The sequence below is a fragment of the Miscanthus floridulus genome, chromosome 1, assembly GCF_019320115.1.
Source record: "Miscanthus floridulus cultivar M001 chromosome 1, ASM1932011v1, whole genome shotgun sequence".
Taxonomy (NCBI): domain Eukaryota; kingdom Viridiplantae; phylum Streptophyta; class Magnoliopsida; order Poales; family Poaceae; genus Miscanthus; species Miscanthus floridulus.
The window spans coordinates 151640509-151656611 of NC_089580.1; the positions used below are offsets into that span (position 1 = coordinate 151640509).

The window sequence follows — 16103 nt, forward strand, 5'->3', positions numbered from 1 at the left end:
TGGATACCTTGTCGGCCTGTCGTTAGTGAGTATTGGTAAACTTCAACCTCATCGGAATTTTGGTGTTCCACTTTAGCCAATCTATATCTGCGTATCAGTTTTATTTGCAGTTTGGCTTCACGATTTTATTCCCTGTAATACAAACATTGTATATAATTTTTTTTGATGGAACAGGAGGGGTGTGAGCCCCTACTGAAATTTTATTAAAACTGGTCTCCACAATACAAACGTTCAAAAAAAAAATTCAGTAGAGAATTGTATTGTCGTATTGTATGTAATATTTGCAATCTTTCTGCAGTTAATTCAATTAATTTGATGCTGAATCCTGTAGAGAAGGCTTATAAGCTAGTAGTGCAGTGTGTAGCTGTTTTGTCAAATTTCTTATGTGTTTAAGCTTGCATCAAATCCATGGCGTTTTTCATAGTAAGACCATGTTAACCTTGTCTGTCTGCAGCCTCTGAGCTAAATGGTGTTTTCATACAAGTTTTACCAATGTACTGCTAATGCCCTGTGCCAATGAAATATGGGAGTCATGTAGATATATGAATTTTCAGCGCTCTGCATTTTTGTGTGTGTTTTGTTTATTTGAAAGAATAGGAGGGTCTAGCCTCTATTGATTATATATTAACAATAAGAAACAATAAAGTCTGTACAAAAAGAAGAAGCTCTACACTCTTCGACGCAAGGGATTGGATAAACTGAACTTTGTAGGAAGTTTAGCGCCAGCCTTTAGCAATATATACCCATCTGTCTAGCACGTTTTATTCTTTGTTTCGGTAATACAACATTGTCTGTAATATATGCCTTTGCTATTGTGAAAAATTCCTCTCAATATATTGACATGTATAAATGCGGTATTATTTTAACATGACTGCAATTCTTACGGCTCTAATGATTTTGCAGATGCAACAACTAATTAACCGATTGTTTCCCTTTGGGCGAGGCCTATGCCATGCTTACTGGGCCCCAAACTTTTGGGTATTCTATATTATACTTGACAAGATTCTTGCATTTCTCCTTAGAAGACTAGGCTTTAAAATTGCCATACCTGAAGCTTCGTTTACTGGGGCACTCGTTGGTGATTCGTCTCCTTTTGCTGTTCTTCCGAAGGTTCTTTCTTCCACCATCCATTCTTCCTGTTCTTTTTGTTTATTCCAATGAAACATGATGGGTTTATGGTTTCACATCTGTGAACTTAATGGATTGCAGATCATCCCAATTGCTACATTCTTATTGGTCATTCTTGCCATGGCTCCTTGTCTTATCAAAGCATTCTCTAATCCTCAACCAAAGCATATTATTAGATTGGTCTCGTATGCATGCACATGTGGGTTTATGTTTGGATGGCATGTACATGAGAAGGCATCACTATCCCACTTGCCCTAATTGCCATGGATAGCTTGAACGATGCCAGACATTACTTTTTGTTGTCCATAGGTATGTTTTGCTCTTGGTTACAGTTCAATGTTTACTTTGTTCCACTTGTGACATTTCTTGAATCAACGTTTTTGGGTGCCTTTTCTGTCCATGAAAAAAAGATTCTTTTGCAATTTTGCCCACCTCAGTATCTGCATTATTCCCATATTATGTTTTTTAAGTAGTATTATGATTGTCATGTCAGAAATGTGATAAACCTGGCTAACTGGCAATTAATCATTTGCTTAAAAAAATGTATCTGCAGTTTCATGCTACTCTCTATTCCCTTTGCTGTTTGAGAACCAAGAGTACATGATAAAGGTGATGCTGCTGCTGACCTACGCCACTCTCATGTGGGTAGGTTGTACATCCCATTTTGCTGCAAACTCTGACCTGGAAGGAAAGAAAGTAAATCGGTCAGGCAGCACAGTGAAGAAGAATGGCATCATTGGATGGATTGGTTTAAGCTATCTTTTGGGAATCGTGGGTATAGAATTATGGTCTCAATTATTTCACCATCATGTGTTCGGTGATAGGCTCCCCTTCCTACCTCTCATAAAGTCATAATGGTGTCATTCTATTGTGGCCTCGGAATGATGTACTCCTGGGTGTGGCAGCTCGTATGTATAGTCAGACACACATGATTTGATTACCGGTGATCAATATAAGCATTCTCTTGCCTTTCTTGGGTTGAGACTAATTGCAATGACATGCTGCCTGGACCGATGCAGCAGCCAACAGTCATGACTCATGACTGGGACAGCATTTTCTTTTAGCTGTCGAAGTCATTGTTTGTGTGCAAGAAATTTTAGAGATGTTTGACCATGTTATGATGCAATGTCAGTTTAAGTAACAGAAGCTGCTTGTATGATCTCCTTGTCCCCCCATCTTTTACAATCTCAATAACATCTGGCTACTGCGTTGAGTCATTGAGTGTGTATGATGTATAACATCTGGCTACTGCGTTGACTAACTGAGTGTGTATGATGTATGAACGATTCAAATTTATAGGAAGAAAATAAATTAAATGGGATGTATGATCTCCTTGTCATCGATCTGCAATTCCGCATACATGCCGATTACGTTTGCGAGATGATGCGTAGAACCTGTGCCTGCCTTAGCTCCTTCTTAGACTAAAGGCTTTGCCTGCCTTAGCTCTGAATACTGCATTCCTGACTTGAGCTTGTTGAATGGAGCCATACACCGGATATGCAAGCTAGTGAGCGATTTTTCCACTGGCTTGTGCTAGGTGTAGGTACCAGCTCTTTGCCTGATAGCATCTTGGTGCTTCTCGTCTTCTCTGCTCAGCCAACGCCACCCAATGCAGACTTTCCGATTGCCATAGGTCAAGGTCTGCTGATGCTGAGGGTGCACGGCAAAGGGGCTCGCAGTTGCGGCCAGTCGGCAAGTTTAGAACGACTGAACTGAAATTGAAATGGGCAAACCAGGGATGCCGGGACAGAGCGGAATTAACCAAAAAAAAAATCAGTTTAGACTTTAGAATTGACTGAATTGCAATTGAAAAGGGAAACAAGTGATGGAATTAACAAAAAAACAGTTTAGGATTGTCTGAATTGAAATTGGAAGGGGAAACAAAGGATGGAATTAACAAAAAAAAACAGTTTAGAATTGACTGAATTGAATTTCAAAGGGGAACAAGAGACAGACTGAATTGAATTTGAAAGGGGGAACAAGAGACAAAATCAAATTGAAAAAACATAAAAAATTTATCAGGGCCAAAAAATAATTGAATTTGAAAGGGGGAGCAAGAGACAGAAACAAATTGAAAAAACATAAAAAACCTTATCAGAGCCAGATTTCGATCCTGGGACCTGTGGGTTATGGGCCCACCACGCTTCCGCTGCGCCACTCTGATCCTTGTGTCAGATAGAACTACGACTAATTAATAAATGATACAAGTAGCTTTTTACGCTAAACAATTTTGTTCAAATTACGGTAAGTTATGACAGACTGACATTCCAAATGGATACGCACACAAATTCTACAGTACCAAAATAAAACAACACTTATTACTTCACCTCATATGTCACTGGTTACCGTGTTTTCAACCTAGAAATTGCTATGCGGATTCGACGCATCACCAACAGTATTCTCACAAGCTTCGGTGTGTTTAGTCGGGGATGTAAAAATTTTTGCGTGTCATATCGGATTTGTCGGAAGGATGCGAGAGGGGTTTTTGATAATAATAAAAAAACAAATTACAGAACCTATCAGGAAACTGCGAGACGAATCTAATGATACTAATTAATCGGTCATTAGCACATGTGGGTTACTGTAGCACTTAAGGCTTTTCATGGACTAATTAGGTTTAAAAGATTCGTCTCGCGATTTTGTCGAGAACTGTGCAATTAGTTTTTTTTTCGTCTACATTTAGTACTCTATGCATGTGTCAAACATGCTCTTTTACTGTAGAAGACAAAAAAATTTTGGAAACTAAAATTGGCCTAAACTTGCATCCACGACACAGAAACAAAGACATCGACAAACAAAAAGGCAAAGTGAAACGCTGACCCAACAAGCCTCCTCTCATGCAGCTTTTTTTCTTATTCAGGTCGCTGCGAAGCCAATTTGCATCAAGGTACCGTTTAGTTTTCTTCCATTTTACAAAAATTTTCAAGATTTCCTGTCACATCGAATCTTTGAACGTATGCATGAAGCATTAAATATAAATAAAAAATAAAACTAATTACATAATTTAGACGAAATTCATGAGACGAATCTTTTAAACCTAATTAAACTATAATTGAACACTAATTATTAAATAACAACAAAAATGCTATAGTACGATTTCACCAAAAATTTCGCCAACTAAAAAGACCCGAGGCGAGGATGCTTATGTCTGCAGCTCCAAACGCATGCTCGGAGAGTAGCACATGACGAAACACACCGGTCACCCATCTTCTCTGGGTCCCACCAAATCCAACGGCTGCTACAGGCCTACAGCGACGCGGCAACCACCTCCCGTCCTCCGACAAGCTCTCCCCGACACCACACAACTTCACGTCACGGCACCGAGCCCCTTCGAATCCCGGAACCGCGAGCGCAGGCCACAACCAATCGGAGCGCGCCATTCCACGCTGGCGATCCTCGCCCCGAGCCCGGGAGCGCTCCTGGCCGTCCGATCAGACGGGAAGAAACACACTCACAACCGATCCGGACCGCCCACCCAACGCGCACCGGATATACCACGCGGATGCCGCCCTGTAAATAAGACCCCGCGGCCTGACTTTCTCGATTTCTTCCGGCCTCCTCTTCCTCGCGCGGCGACACCCCCGATTCGAAGCGTGCGGAGAGAGCGAAGCAGCGGGAGAGGTATGCTTCGAGCCCTTCCCCTCTTTCCTTCTTCGGCGGTTGGTTTCCCTAATTCTAGAAGGCGTCGTTTTCGTGGTTCTCGCGGTCGTGCGGATTTTGCTTGTTTTGTTCTTTGATTTGATTAGAGATGTGCGGTTTGGGGATCAGACGGGTTAGGGCTTCGGCGAGCTGCTCTGCAGCGGCGGCCGGCCGGCCGGCGGCTATGGGGTGTTAGGGTTTACTCGAGCGGTCTGCTTCGATTTGCGCGGATACTGTTTGTCGCGTGCTGGTAGGCGTAGTTTCGACTCGGTTTGGGTCTAATGGTTGGGCACTGTAGCGATTATGGGGGTGATTTTGGTGGAACTGTTCCGATCTCGTGCGGAATCGTGGTCCTGCTCGGAATTATAGGTGGATTTAGGGGCGCTTGTTCTCATGGTTCCATCGCCCTCTGGAATTTTAGTGTTATTGGGGATTAACATGTGGGATGGTACTCACTAGTTCACATGTGAGTTTATTGCGGAATAGCACTTCTGATTTGTATTTGCTGGCGAATTCAGTGGACTTGGCTATTGTTCTTCCATTTAGTTGTCACTCTCAGGTTGGCGAATTTTAGTAGCTAAAGTGACTAAAGTTTAGTAGCTAAACTTTACCAGGGGAAACCAAACAGGCCCTTGTCACTGTCAGGCTGCTTATGTTTCCTATTTGATTTCAAGTCACTCCTGATATTAGCTGTTAGACTGCTAAAACTACATCTGGTTTCATCAGATTGTTCAGTATGAATTGAGGCCTTTTCTCTACAAACTTTCGTTTCTTGTCATGCTGGCTGAATTCTGCACTCTTGTTTGAGCCATTACTGTAGGACATATAGTTGCTAATTTGTAGTGCTGTTACAGGTTATAGGGTGGCCCAGTTATAGTGCTAGTTGTTGAGCCTGGCAAATATAATTAAATGTTATTGTTGTCGACAGCAAATGTCTGTGATTTCATGGCCACATTTAATTTCCTGCCCTGGGTCCCTTCCCTTTCCCGCGTGTGGCTGCTCACGAGTATGACGACCGCCTCAGGCTGGTTGGTGTCTCCCCAGACGCCTAACGCAAAAGGCGGATGCCTTAGATGCCGAGGCAGACGCCATATGGTACCTGGCTAGGCGGCCCTCGACGCCCAGACATTTCCGTCGCTTGGACGCCTAGTCGTTGCCTTAAAACATTGGTGCTGATATGAAAACTGAAGTTTACTGGCCATATTTTTGTTAGGTTTTTGTGGCCCTGAACACGTTTTATTTTGCTTTCTTAATTAATGCAGATGGCTCGTACCAAGCAGACTGCTCGCAAGTCCACAGGAGGGAAGGCTCCCAGGAAGCAGCTTGCAACCAAGGTATGGTTATTTAGATAATGGTACCTTATTTTCCTTTTTTTGATGTTTGATTTGACCCTGATATTGGATTCAAGCCATGACTGAATTTGCCCCTTTGGCATATTGCTTCATAGGCTGCCCGTAAGTCAGCCCCCACCACTGGAGGAGTGAAGAAGCCTCACCGCTACCGTCCTGGAACTGTTGCCCTCCGGTCAGCAGAACATCCTTGGATTCTTCTGTTGGATCTGTTATTGTGCTGCATTACTGATATGTTTGTTTTGCAAATGTAATTTATCAGTGAGATCCGCAAGTACCAGAAGAGCACTGAGCTGCTGATCAGGAAGCTGCCCTTCCAGAGGCTTGTCAGGGAAATTGCACAGGACTTCAAGGTAATTCCAATCTCTGAATTCAACCTCCAGAGGTTCAGTTATGTCCTTGCATCAAGTTGTTGATGGAACCTGTTGTTTTGCAGACTGATCTGCGTTTCCAGAGCCATGCTGTGCTTGCCCTCCAGGAGGCTGCCGAGGCATACCTTGTTGGCCTGTTTGAGGACACCAACCTGTGCGCCATCCATGCTAAGCGTGTGACCATCATGCCCAAGGACATTCAGCTGGCAAGGAGGATCCGTGGCGAGAGGGCCTAATTCCCCTCAAATCATCGTGACAAAAATGAAGTCTTGTGTCGTAGCAATGATTTTAATCTGGTGCCGTTGTAAGGACATATGAGTAGGGTTTATTTTGTGGATCATAAGTTTCTCTACTGCCGCACTATGTGTTGCTGCTACATTTGCTGGTGTTATTACTAGGGTCGAATGCTTAAATTGTCAAGTGTTGTAATCCACTGACAGTCTGTGACGTATGCGATGCAGGCACTGACTAGCAGTGCTGTCTGCGCTGCTGGATCTTGCGCCTCATTGTTGTGGCTGATTTGTTCGTTAATGTCAAGAATTGTGTTACAGTGCGTGTATATTTGTGCATCGCCGCATTTTCATTTTCGACTATCTGTTTTGAGTGCCAATGCTGATCTTCTTCACTAAGCCGGGAGTGGAGTTGAAAAAGGTTTGGAGCGGAGTAGTCAAACAGGTGGTAGTTGGCCTGCTTTCATTGGAAAGGAATCAATAGAAGCTACAATTTTGATTGATAACCGGTGTGGTTTGTGATTACAGTATCATTTCTCTTTAGATCCTGTTTGGAACGAAGAAATCTAAAACTACGGGATTTTAAAACACAGGAACAGACAATTTAGGCTGTTTGAAATACATGAATTTATAACAGAAAATCCTCTCTTGGTGACGTGAGACGGGCGAGTTGCCTCGGGCTTCCGCAAAGGAAGAGAAAACAAGCGATCGGACTGGATTTGATTTTTCCTGTGAAATCTCGTTGTGATTTAGAGGAAATGGTCTATTCGATTCCTTTATCCAAACACCCTGCTCATCTTCCTTTCCTACGTTTTTATTTCTTTCATTTTTCCTGTGGAAATCCCGTGATCCAAACGACCCCTTAGCCTTTGGATGGCAGTTCGTCGTTTCTTTCGACCCAAAGTTCCAGTGCGTGAGATCACATCGCATTAGCTTCCCTTATAAATAATTTCCAGTGCGCAGTGCGTGGCGTCTGCAAGTTTCCAGTGCGTGGAACAGACAGCCAAGCCACTTCACTGGATCGATCACGGTCACGGGCTCACGGCCCCTACCAGAAGAATCCCCACCGCACTCCCCCTTTCCCTGCGCTGTCGAATTGGCCGCCGGCGAGGCGGAGATGGCCGCGCCGATGCTTCTTTCCGCGGAGGACGTGCTGCGCGTCAACGGCAGCCGCCGCTTCGCCGCCGCGATGGCGGCCGCCTCCCCCTTCGCGTCCCTCGCCGACGCCCTCCTCGCCGCTCGACGCATCTGGCTCAACGAGGTGTGTCACATACTCGCCGTCGCCTCTTCTACCTCCCTGCTATATCCCTACTTAAATTTCTGTCCACCCGCGGACCTTCGCTTCCTGCTGTACTGATGCCGTGCTTGCTGCCCGTGCGCGCGCTACGACCCATCGCTGGGTCGGATCAAGGTCGATGTCAACGGATGGCTCGAGGCCTTCGCGGCGCACCCGGCGATCGGAACCACCTCCCCATCCGTCTCCAAGTGGGTGGAGTTTTTGCCCTCTCACCAGTCACCACCCTCCTATCCACTCAAGTCGGTGGAGTGTTCACCTGACACTGCGTCATGGCCAGTTTAATTTAATTGTTAATAAAATCAGTGAATTGAACTTGCGAATCGTTTCACTCAACATGGCACAGGACAAACAAAATGGCACCAGTCGCTGTGTTGGTAATTTCTGTTTCCTTTCTGGTTTATTAGGTGGAGCAAGGAGGAGCAATCGGCGCTCTCCACAGCCACGGATTCGACGGCCCAGGTGCTACATCAGCTCTCAGCTTTCCTTGCGTCTATCATATATAAACTCCGGACCACTTAATTTAGTTTTTTTTCGTCCCACCTGCTGCAGGAGCTGGCAGAGTGGAATGCCAGGTACAGGGAGAAGTTTGGCTTCGTGTTCATGATTTGCGCATCTGGGAGGACTGCGCCTGAGGTCTTGGCTGAGCTTAAGGTATGAATACGTCATGTTCATCTTCAGTTTCAGTGTCTGTTTTCTGCACTTTGGTATTTTTGCAAGGAATTTCTACTTCGAGAAGGACTCAAAACTTATATTACTATGTTTGGATCCTTGCTTTGTCCTTGCCTTTGACTTGTGTAATGAGGTTTTGTATTGTCTGGACTTTCAGCAAAGTCAAAACACCCATGTATTGTTGTTTAGGGATTGATGATAATACATAATAAGACCATTCGTCCACATATCTGTAGTTTCTTTATGAAAATAAAAGCTCCACATGAATCTCAAACCTAGTAAAAACTAAAGTCTTGAATGATGTTTATTATCCCTGATACTGTTGGGACATATTTCTTATATTTAGCCTTACCTCCTTGGTATACTACATTTTGTAAGCTGCAGCATACTTCAAGTCTCATGCATTAACTCAAAGATTGAAACACTATATTTCCTTGTATCCTTATAGTGCCCTCGGTATTATCCTCCTATTTCAGAGGCGTTACACGAATAGGCCAATTGTTGAACTTGAGGCTGCAGCACAGGAAGAACTTAAGATAACTGAACTACGTCTTGCGAAGCTTTTCTCATCGGAGCCTACTGTCCCGTCCACTACAACTGAAGGCCCTGCCACCCAATCAGATAAAGCAGCAGGTATCAATTCCACTCTGTCCGTTTGTAGGTTATACAACAAATGTCTCCCTTTTTTACTTTACATGTTTGTGAGTTTTGTTATATCTATCCTACATCTGTATGCATGTTCACAGAGTAAAATGTCCACACCATATAGCGTACTATGAACGCCGTCAAATTTGTTCAATTCTTACTTATCTGGAATTTCTGTTCTTTCATTCACCTTAGCTACTGTTGAGTGAGCAGCTGGATATGGAATTTGTTTGCCGCCTTCTTATAGTAGGGCATGTACTTTTGTGATCTATTTTGACTAGCAGTCACAATATTGTGTAATGCTAAAAATGAATATTTGTTTGAGTTAGTGCTAAGTTTTTCTTATTGTCATCTTGTTTGCTAGTTGCCATAGTCTAATTGAATTTTCTCTTAATAAATAGAAACAGAAGAAAAATATTGATGCACATCATTTTGCAAGAAATATTTTGAAACAAGAACCATATAGTTCACAGCCATGAGTAAACTATGATGACTTGTGTTGTTGAATGGGAATTTTGTTGTAAAGGACATCGAGCGTTAACAGTTGATCTGTCTCCATCACCATTCTACACTTTCATTCTCATTCTCATTGATTCATGTGCTTTACTAGCATATTATAATTATTTGCTATACGTATACAACTTGGATTACTCTTCTTTCTCACCAACTAAATTTTCAAAAAGATCGCATACGGATTATTGGAGCACATCTTGGAGCTCTCCCTCAGCCTTGCGCCAATAAAGCTCCTGAAATTACAGGTAGCTCCAACCGAAGTCGGCCACCCATTACAACCCATGTGCTAGACACTGCCCGTGGATCCCCTGCATCTGGAATCGAAGTTCACTTGGAGATGTGGAAGGATTCTTCAGCTCTTCTATCATTCAGCAACAAGGATTTCAGCGGATGGGCAACTCTAGGCTATTCAGTTACAAACAATGATGGACGCAGTGGTCAGCTGATGGACATCGTCGACAACATTGCTCCTGGCTTCTACCGCATAAGCTTCAACACTCGCAAGTATTCGCCTGCAGGGTTCTTCCCTTATGTCAGCATCATATTCGAGATCAAGGAGAACCAGACGGCAGAGCATTTTCATGTTCCTCTCTTGCATTCCCCTTTCTCATTCACCACTTACCGTGGAAGCTAAGTTGTTAATTTACGTGTAATTACCTCTGTCGGGATGTTCAAAACAACTATGTAAACTTGACACTGCCATTGTGATAATAATCTGTATCCATGTAAGCAGCCTTTAAACTTTTAATAATATTGTCATGTCAATATTTTTACCAGATATATACTGCCGGATACTGCCCCTTCCAGAAAAGAATGCAATTCTAGTTCTATCTGATCTAGTCGAACTATCTAAAGTTTGGCTAAGTTTATACAAAAGAGTATATTTATTGACACCAAATAAGTGTATTACGGAAATATATGTTGGAGATTGGACATGGAAAACTTTTAGATAACAAATAGAGATACTGATAGTAACTACTACTACTACTACTACTACTATAGGTCATATACTTTTGGGACATGTATATATGTATATCGATTCAGTATCATACCAATGCTCTTAGTCTTTCAGAAACTCTTGAAACTTCTATGCCTATTCTTGAGCTAAAGGCCTGCAGTTACCAAGGGAAAGAAATGGAATTGCATGCAAGTTAGAAGTTGTATAGCAGACATTAATTTTAGTATTTGTTGGGTGATTTTATGTTTACCAAAGACAGAGAGAAAACATGCAGACGTATGGAGACATCAGTTTATTTAGTTCTATTTGTAAATGGCTTTAGAGACAACAATGACCACAACCGATGAGTGGATCAGGTGTTTTTAAAAAAAAAATGAAAACAGAAAAATATAAGACTTTATTGAAGACTAGGGAAGACGTGTGTGGCCTAAATAAGAAGAGAACAGTAGTGGCATACAGCTGAATACTACGTGGATCCCAAACTTTTGTCACTATCCGGAAAAAAATGGGGTGCAGTGCTGGTGACACGTGTCCTAGGGAATTCAACGCACGGACAGATGGTACTCTAAAAATAGACAACTAAAACCTCATCAGAATACTTTAAAAATAAACAAGTGAAAACCTCACCTCTCAAAGGTGTGATGGATTTTTTGGAACACGTGTCACCAGATTCAAATAGGTCTGCACGCCAGGATGGTGCACCGAATTTTTTTCCCCACTATCCTACATAGAAAATCACAGTGTGAGGTATATGTACCCGGGAGTGGATGGTGTGGAACATTCTGCGGCCGTCGACAGAGAGGTTGGCGCTGATGATCTCGGCGCCTTCTTCTTCCAGCACGGTGACCACCTGGTGCAGCTTGAACGGCCGCCGCACGCTGCTGATGAGCACCACCTCCAGGCTGGACCCGTCGTGGCTGTGCCGCACCTCCACCACCGCCGCCGGCTCCTCCTCTGCTGCACCGGCGGCGGCTTCTTCTGACGATGACGACCCCGCGGTGGCCGTGCCCGTGCCCGTGCCGGAAGAAGTTGTTCTGACGGCGGCTCCGTCGTAGTCTTCTCCTCTCTTCTTGGTAAGCAAGAGCTGCGCAGAGCTCCTGTTGCGCTGCAGCTCCTCTACTCTCGCCTTGAGCTTCCTGATGTACGCCGTCGCTTCGTCCAGGCAACCCAGCTGGGTCATCGCGTCCTATATATACATACATACAAACAATTATATCATCTAGAAATTCTTTAATTTTGTAGTCCGTGAATACTCAAAAGTCATCAGGCAAGATTCTCAAAAAAAAAAAAAAAGGTCATCAGGCAAGGACACAATACCATAGCAGAGAACAATGTATACCTTGGAGTTGGAGGAGCAGTGTTCCTTGGGGATGAGGGAGGCGAGCTTTAAGCAGAGGCTCTTCATGTGCAGCCTCCTGTTCCTCTCGATCTCCTTCCTCTCCATAGCTGTCGTCGTCGTCGTTGTGGCGGTGCCGGTGCCGGTGGCGGTGCTGCTGCTGCCATTGTTGTTGCTCCTGCTCCTTGATCTCCTCCCTGTACCGCCGCTTCTGCTGTTTTTCTTATTAGTGTTCATCTCACCAACAGCCCAGCCTCTCCCTTCCCGTGCTGATCAAGTGCTGACTGTCACAGTCCGACAGATCTGGGCCACGAGAACTGCAAAGGTCGTCAGGCTAAAAATGGCCAATAATCTGTCTGAATTGTGAAAAGCCAATCCGAAATGCACCAGCAGGCATATATCTAATACTATGAAACAGCGCAACTGGCGAAGCTAATGGTGATGCCTGTGCGTACAGATAGGGAGGGGTCTAGATGTGGTTGGCTCGTACCGAGCTCCTTCTGTACCTGCACTGCACAAAAGCACATATGTTGCCTGCTTATGTACTGTACAGATAAAGCGATCTCTAGTCTACCTATATATAGATTGGGAAAGTTCACCGTCACCGGGCTAGGGCTATAGCAAGATGTGTAGACTGACGACACACGTCGTTCATGATGTACATACTTTACCGATATACCAGAATGCTTTCACATTTTTTTTACTCCTGTTCGTTTCTTTTATAATCCGTCTTTTTTAGTTTTTTTAGTTGAAAGAGTGTTTTTCTTCTCGTTTTTTCAGCGAAGCGAACGAGACGTATACGTGAACGCATGAGATATTTTGGCGTTTGGCCTGGGCCAGCAGGGCGCCTCGTTGCTAGGTATACGGATCTGAGTACAGACACATGCATTTATATCTAGATGCAGCCAGCGCTTATTGACGCACGGTTTTTTCGCATGCAGAGCTTGCGGCAGAGACGTGTCATCGCCGATATGCAGTCGTATGTCGCATAGTGAGCGGGAGCACGGCTTGCGTGGCTCCGCTGACGCAAGCCACTGTGACGTAGGAGTACGTACGTACGTGGTTCGTGCGCGCGTTTTTTTAATTGAGTACGTGTATTTGTTTGCATGTACGTGTGCACGTCCGGGTCAGCCGGCCGCTCGCTGCTAGCGACCGCGCGCGTGCGCCGGCAACGATGGGGAAGGCTGGCCGGCCATTGCATGTTGCGGCGTCTCGCGCCACCACTCGCCGCAGATAACGCTAGCAGTTGCAGGGCAGCTGCTGCCCCGCGCGTCAGACTCGCCATCGCTTGCTCCCGGCCGGCAGCATTCAGACTCAGGCCAGGCCCAACGCGCTCCAGGGATGAAAATGAATCGGATACGGATGAATATCACCGATATTATATTTGTTTTCATATTTCTGTCCAGATTTGGATTCAAATACGGATAGTGTCAACTATGTCGGATAGGATACGATTGGATATCGACATCATAAATATGCGATTTGAGTATTTGGATACGGATACGGTATCGGATGTTGGATATCCGGACTCGGATACGGACAGATCTCAACCCCTCTAAACGGATTCGGTTTTGAATACGGTCGGAAAATATCCATACCGTTTTCGTCCCTAGCTCCAGGACAGATAATAGCACTACTACAAGAAGCATTTCTAGGGACGGTTGGTAAGTCTTTGTAGGAGCGGTTTGGCCAGCCGCTCCTACCGAACCGTCTCTATAAATAATGCATTTGTAGAGGCGGTTCCCAGGCCACCTCTACAAATCGATTTATAGGGGCGGCTTGTAGGAGCGGTTCGTATTACTAGCCGCTCCTACAAATCGATTTGTAGGGACGGTTATAGTACCAGCCGCCCCTACAAATACCTGTTTGTAGGGGCAATTCAATCTAGAACCGCCCCTACAGTACGTTTTCCCGCAAAAAAATTTAAATTTACAATTCAAAATCGTGTTGCCGAATGTCCCGCGACCAACGGTCCGAACCGCGTTCGCGTTGCCGAACGCCCCGCGACCAGCGTTCGCGTTGCCGAACGCCCCGCGACCCCGACTACAAGCACAAGAGTATTATATAAAATACAATTACAAGTCCAATTTACAAGAATATATACAATCCATCATTAAATATACAAATTCCATACACATTATTATCAACGTTCTAGAGCTAGCCTTTCAGTCTCACGAAGGTGTTGGTATTGAGGATTTGTACCTAACTCAGACTCTCGGTCATGATAGGCGCCTCTGACGTGTACAATCTGGTCCAATATGAAGTTGCAAAGGTTGCCGACGAGCTCTAAGAGTTGGTCATCCTTGTATGGGTCTCTTTTCATTCCTTTCTCTTCTCTCCACTACAAGAGAACAAGTTTCGGTTTAGTATTTCATACCATGTACTAAGTTTTTATACTATGGGTGAAGAGGTTCAAACTTACCCTTAAGGGGTGTCTCCTGTAGATATCGGTGTTACTCATCATAGAACATATATAGTATGCACAATGTACACTCCCAGGCTTCTGCTTGGGGCACTGTATGTTTTGCATATGAAAATATTAAGTAATGCTTTTGACAGCCATGTAACGGAGTACTGAAGAAGTAAGTTACACTTACCGCACATAGTGTTTTTATAGCCAGCTTTTCCTTCCTTGCTGGATCATGCCTTTCATGATGATTAGTGACATAGAACCTAAATGCCCTGTTCGAATTATTTTAGCAAATACAACTTGTTAGTATCCAAAAGTGAATGTTACAAGTATGATACAAACATATAAGCTAATGAGGATTGTCGATATGTATACGTCTTGAGAATTGATATAAAGTCTTTATATGTCACCGTGTCCCTATCTAATGAATCAAAGACCCATGTCATGCTCCTCCCGACATCGATGGCTATATAAATCCAGTGGTTGCTACATGGATTTAATCATAGAACTAGATAAGCTCTTTTGCATCGAATAAAATATATCGAACAAAGCTTTAAGTATAGAGTTGAACTTACTCGAAGTTGTATGGTAGCCATATAGTAGAATGTTGTTGGAGATTTTTGAAAGCCATGGCAATGTATGCCGCAACCTTAAGGGACTCTTCCCTTAGTTTCGCCGTACGGATGCGCTCTTTCTCCCGAAGAGTCTTTGCAGCAGCTAGCTCTTTGGCATCTAGTGTCCACCGTTTAGGATAATTAAAATTTGTTTGGGCTATAGCTTGAGGGTCTAGATACCCGGCTTTCACACTTGGCATTTGTTTGACAATGTGCACTTGCATTCTACAAATCACGGCATGGGTTAGTTACAACAAAATTCAAAGATTACATTCATATCATATCGGGAGGACAATGACTTACAGGCACCACGTGCGAATTAGATTCATCTCCATTTCTCCTAGGTGAAAGCACGTGTGCATGTCATTAAAGTCAAAGACAATTTTCCCGGCTGGGCTTCCAAATGTGCCGGTGGGGAAGCATGCTTGTATGAGATCTATGCTCGTTGGGAGAACACGCAAGTACCAATCATGGAACCTTCTCATTCCAAGTGGTAGGCGTTGGATGTCCCGGTTTGGTAGGAAGGGCTTGCCTCTTTCATATGTTTTTGGGCAATCCTTTGACCATTTGATGGCATCAACATTTGGATACCGCTTTGCAATTTGTTGGAGTTTGCTAGTGACGGCCTCCTCAGAACCCCATGATGGGACTTTTTTAACTTGGTTCTCAGGCTTGAACTAGGCATAGGAAAACTACTTGGACACTGACGAGACATCTTTGATCGGAACATAAACTAGCCTTATGGTGATTGGATGCTTCTTTCAAAGTTCCCATTTAGGCACATCCTCATCTTCTTGTGCATCACCTTCTTTAGGAGGCACTCGTTGTTCATGTATCGGCTGTGCTTGTTGAGAAGACTGTGGTATCTCATGATGCACTTGCTCGATACGAGCTAGAGAAGGTTGTGGCATCTCATCAGGCACATGCTCACTAGGAGGCGGGGA

The 16103-nt window shown here is 44.1% G+C and overlaps 3 protein-coding genes across 7 annotated transcripts; 2 read left to right on the forward strand and 1 right to left on the reverse strand.

The window, feature by feature from the left end:
- Positions 1–4655: 4655 nt before the first annotated feature.
- Positions 4656–7046, forward strand: LOC136497911 (histone H3.3). The gene is made up of 5 exons (XM_066493811.1): positions 4656–4749; positions 6030–6101; positions 6215–6291; positions 6379–6469; positions 6553–7046. The coding sequence occupies exons 2-5, from the start codon at positions 6030–6032 to the stop codon at positions 6721–6723; spliced, it is 411 nt and encodes a 136-aa protein (XP_066349908.1). The 5' UTR covers positions 4656–4749; the 3' UTR covers positions 6724–7046.
- Positions 7047–7509: 463 nt separating this feature from the next.
- Positions 7510–10592, forward strand: LOC136544081 (uric acid degradation bifunctional protein TTL-like). Of its 3 annotated transcripts, none has more exons than XM_066536355.1 (6): positions 7510–7978; positions 8129–8253; positions 8419–8473; positions 8564–8665; positions 9160–9316; positions 10012–10592. In XM_066536355.1, exons 1-6 carry the CDS (start codon positions 7835–7837, stop codon positions 10473–10475), a joined length of 1047 nt encoding a protein of 348 aa, XP_066392452.1. In that variant the 5' UTR covers positions 7510–7834; the 3' UTR covers positions 10476–10592. The 3 variants fall into 3 exon arrangements, with proteins under 3 accessions (XP_066392452.1, XP_066392460.1, XP_066392456.1); XM_066536363.1 differs by having other exon boundaries at positions 7513–7978; positions 8129–8202; positions 10087–10592; XM_066536359.1 differs by having other exon boundaries at positions 7524–7978; positions 8129–8202.
- Positions 10221–12837, reverse strand: LOC136544102 (transcription factor bHLH162-like). 3 transcript variants are annotated; one of them, XM_066536377.1, is made up of 5 exons: positions 12591–12837; positions 12139–12452; positions 11557–11985; positions 10894–10953; positions 10221–10353 (listed from the first exon to the last, which is right to left on the reverse strand). In XM_066536377.1, the coding sequence occupies exons 2-5, from the start codon at positions 12370–12372 to the stop codon at positions 10333–10335; spliced, it is 744 nt and encodes a 247-aa protein (XP_066392474.1). In that variant the 5' UTR covers positions 12373–12452; positions 12591–12837; the 3' UTR covers positions 10221–10332. The 3 variants fall into 3 exon arrangements, with proteins under 3 accessions (XP_066392474.1, XP_066392469.1, XP_066392479.1); XM_066536372.1 differs by having other exon boundaries at positions 12139–12837; XM_066536382.1 differs by lacking the exon at positions 10894–10953 and having other exon boundaries at positions 10229–10353; positions 12139–12837.
- Positions 12838–16103: the final 3266 nt, after the last annotated feature.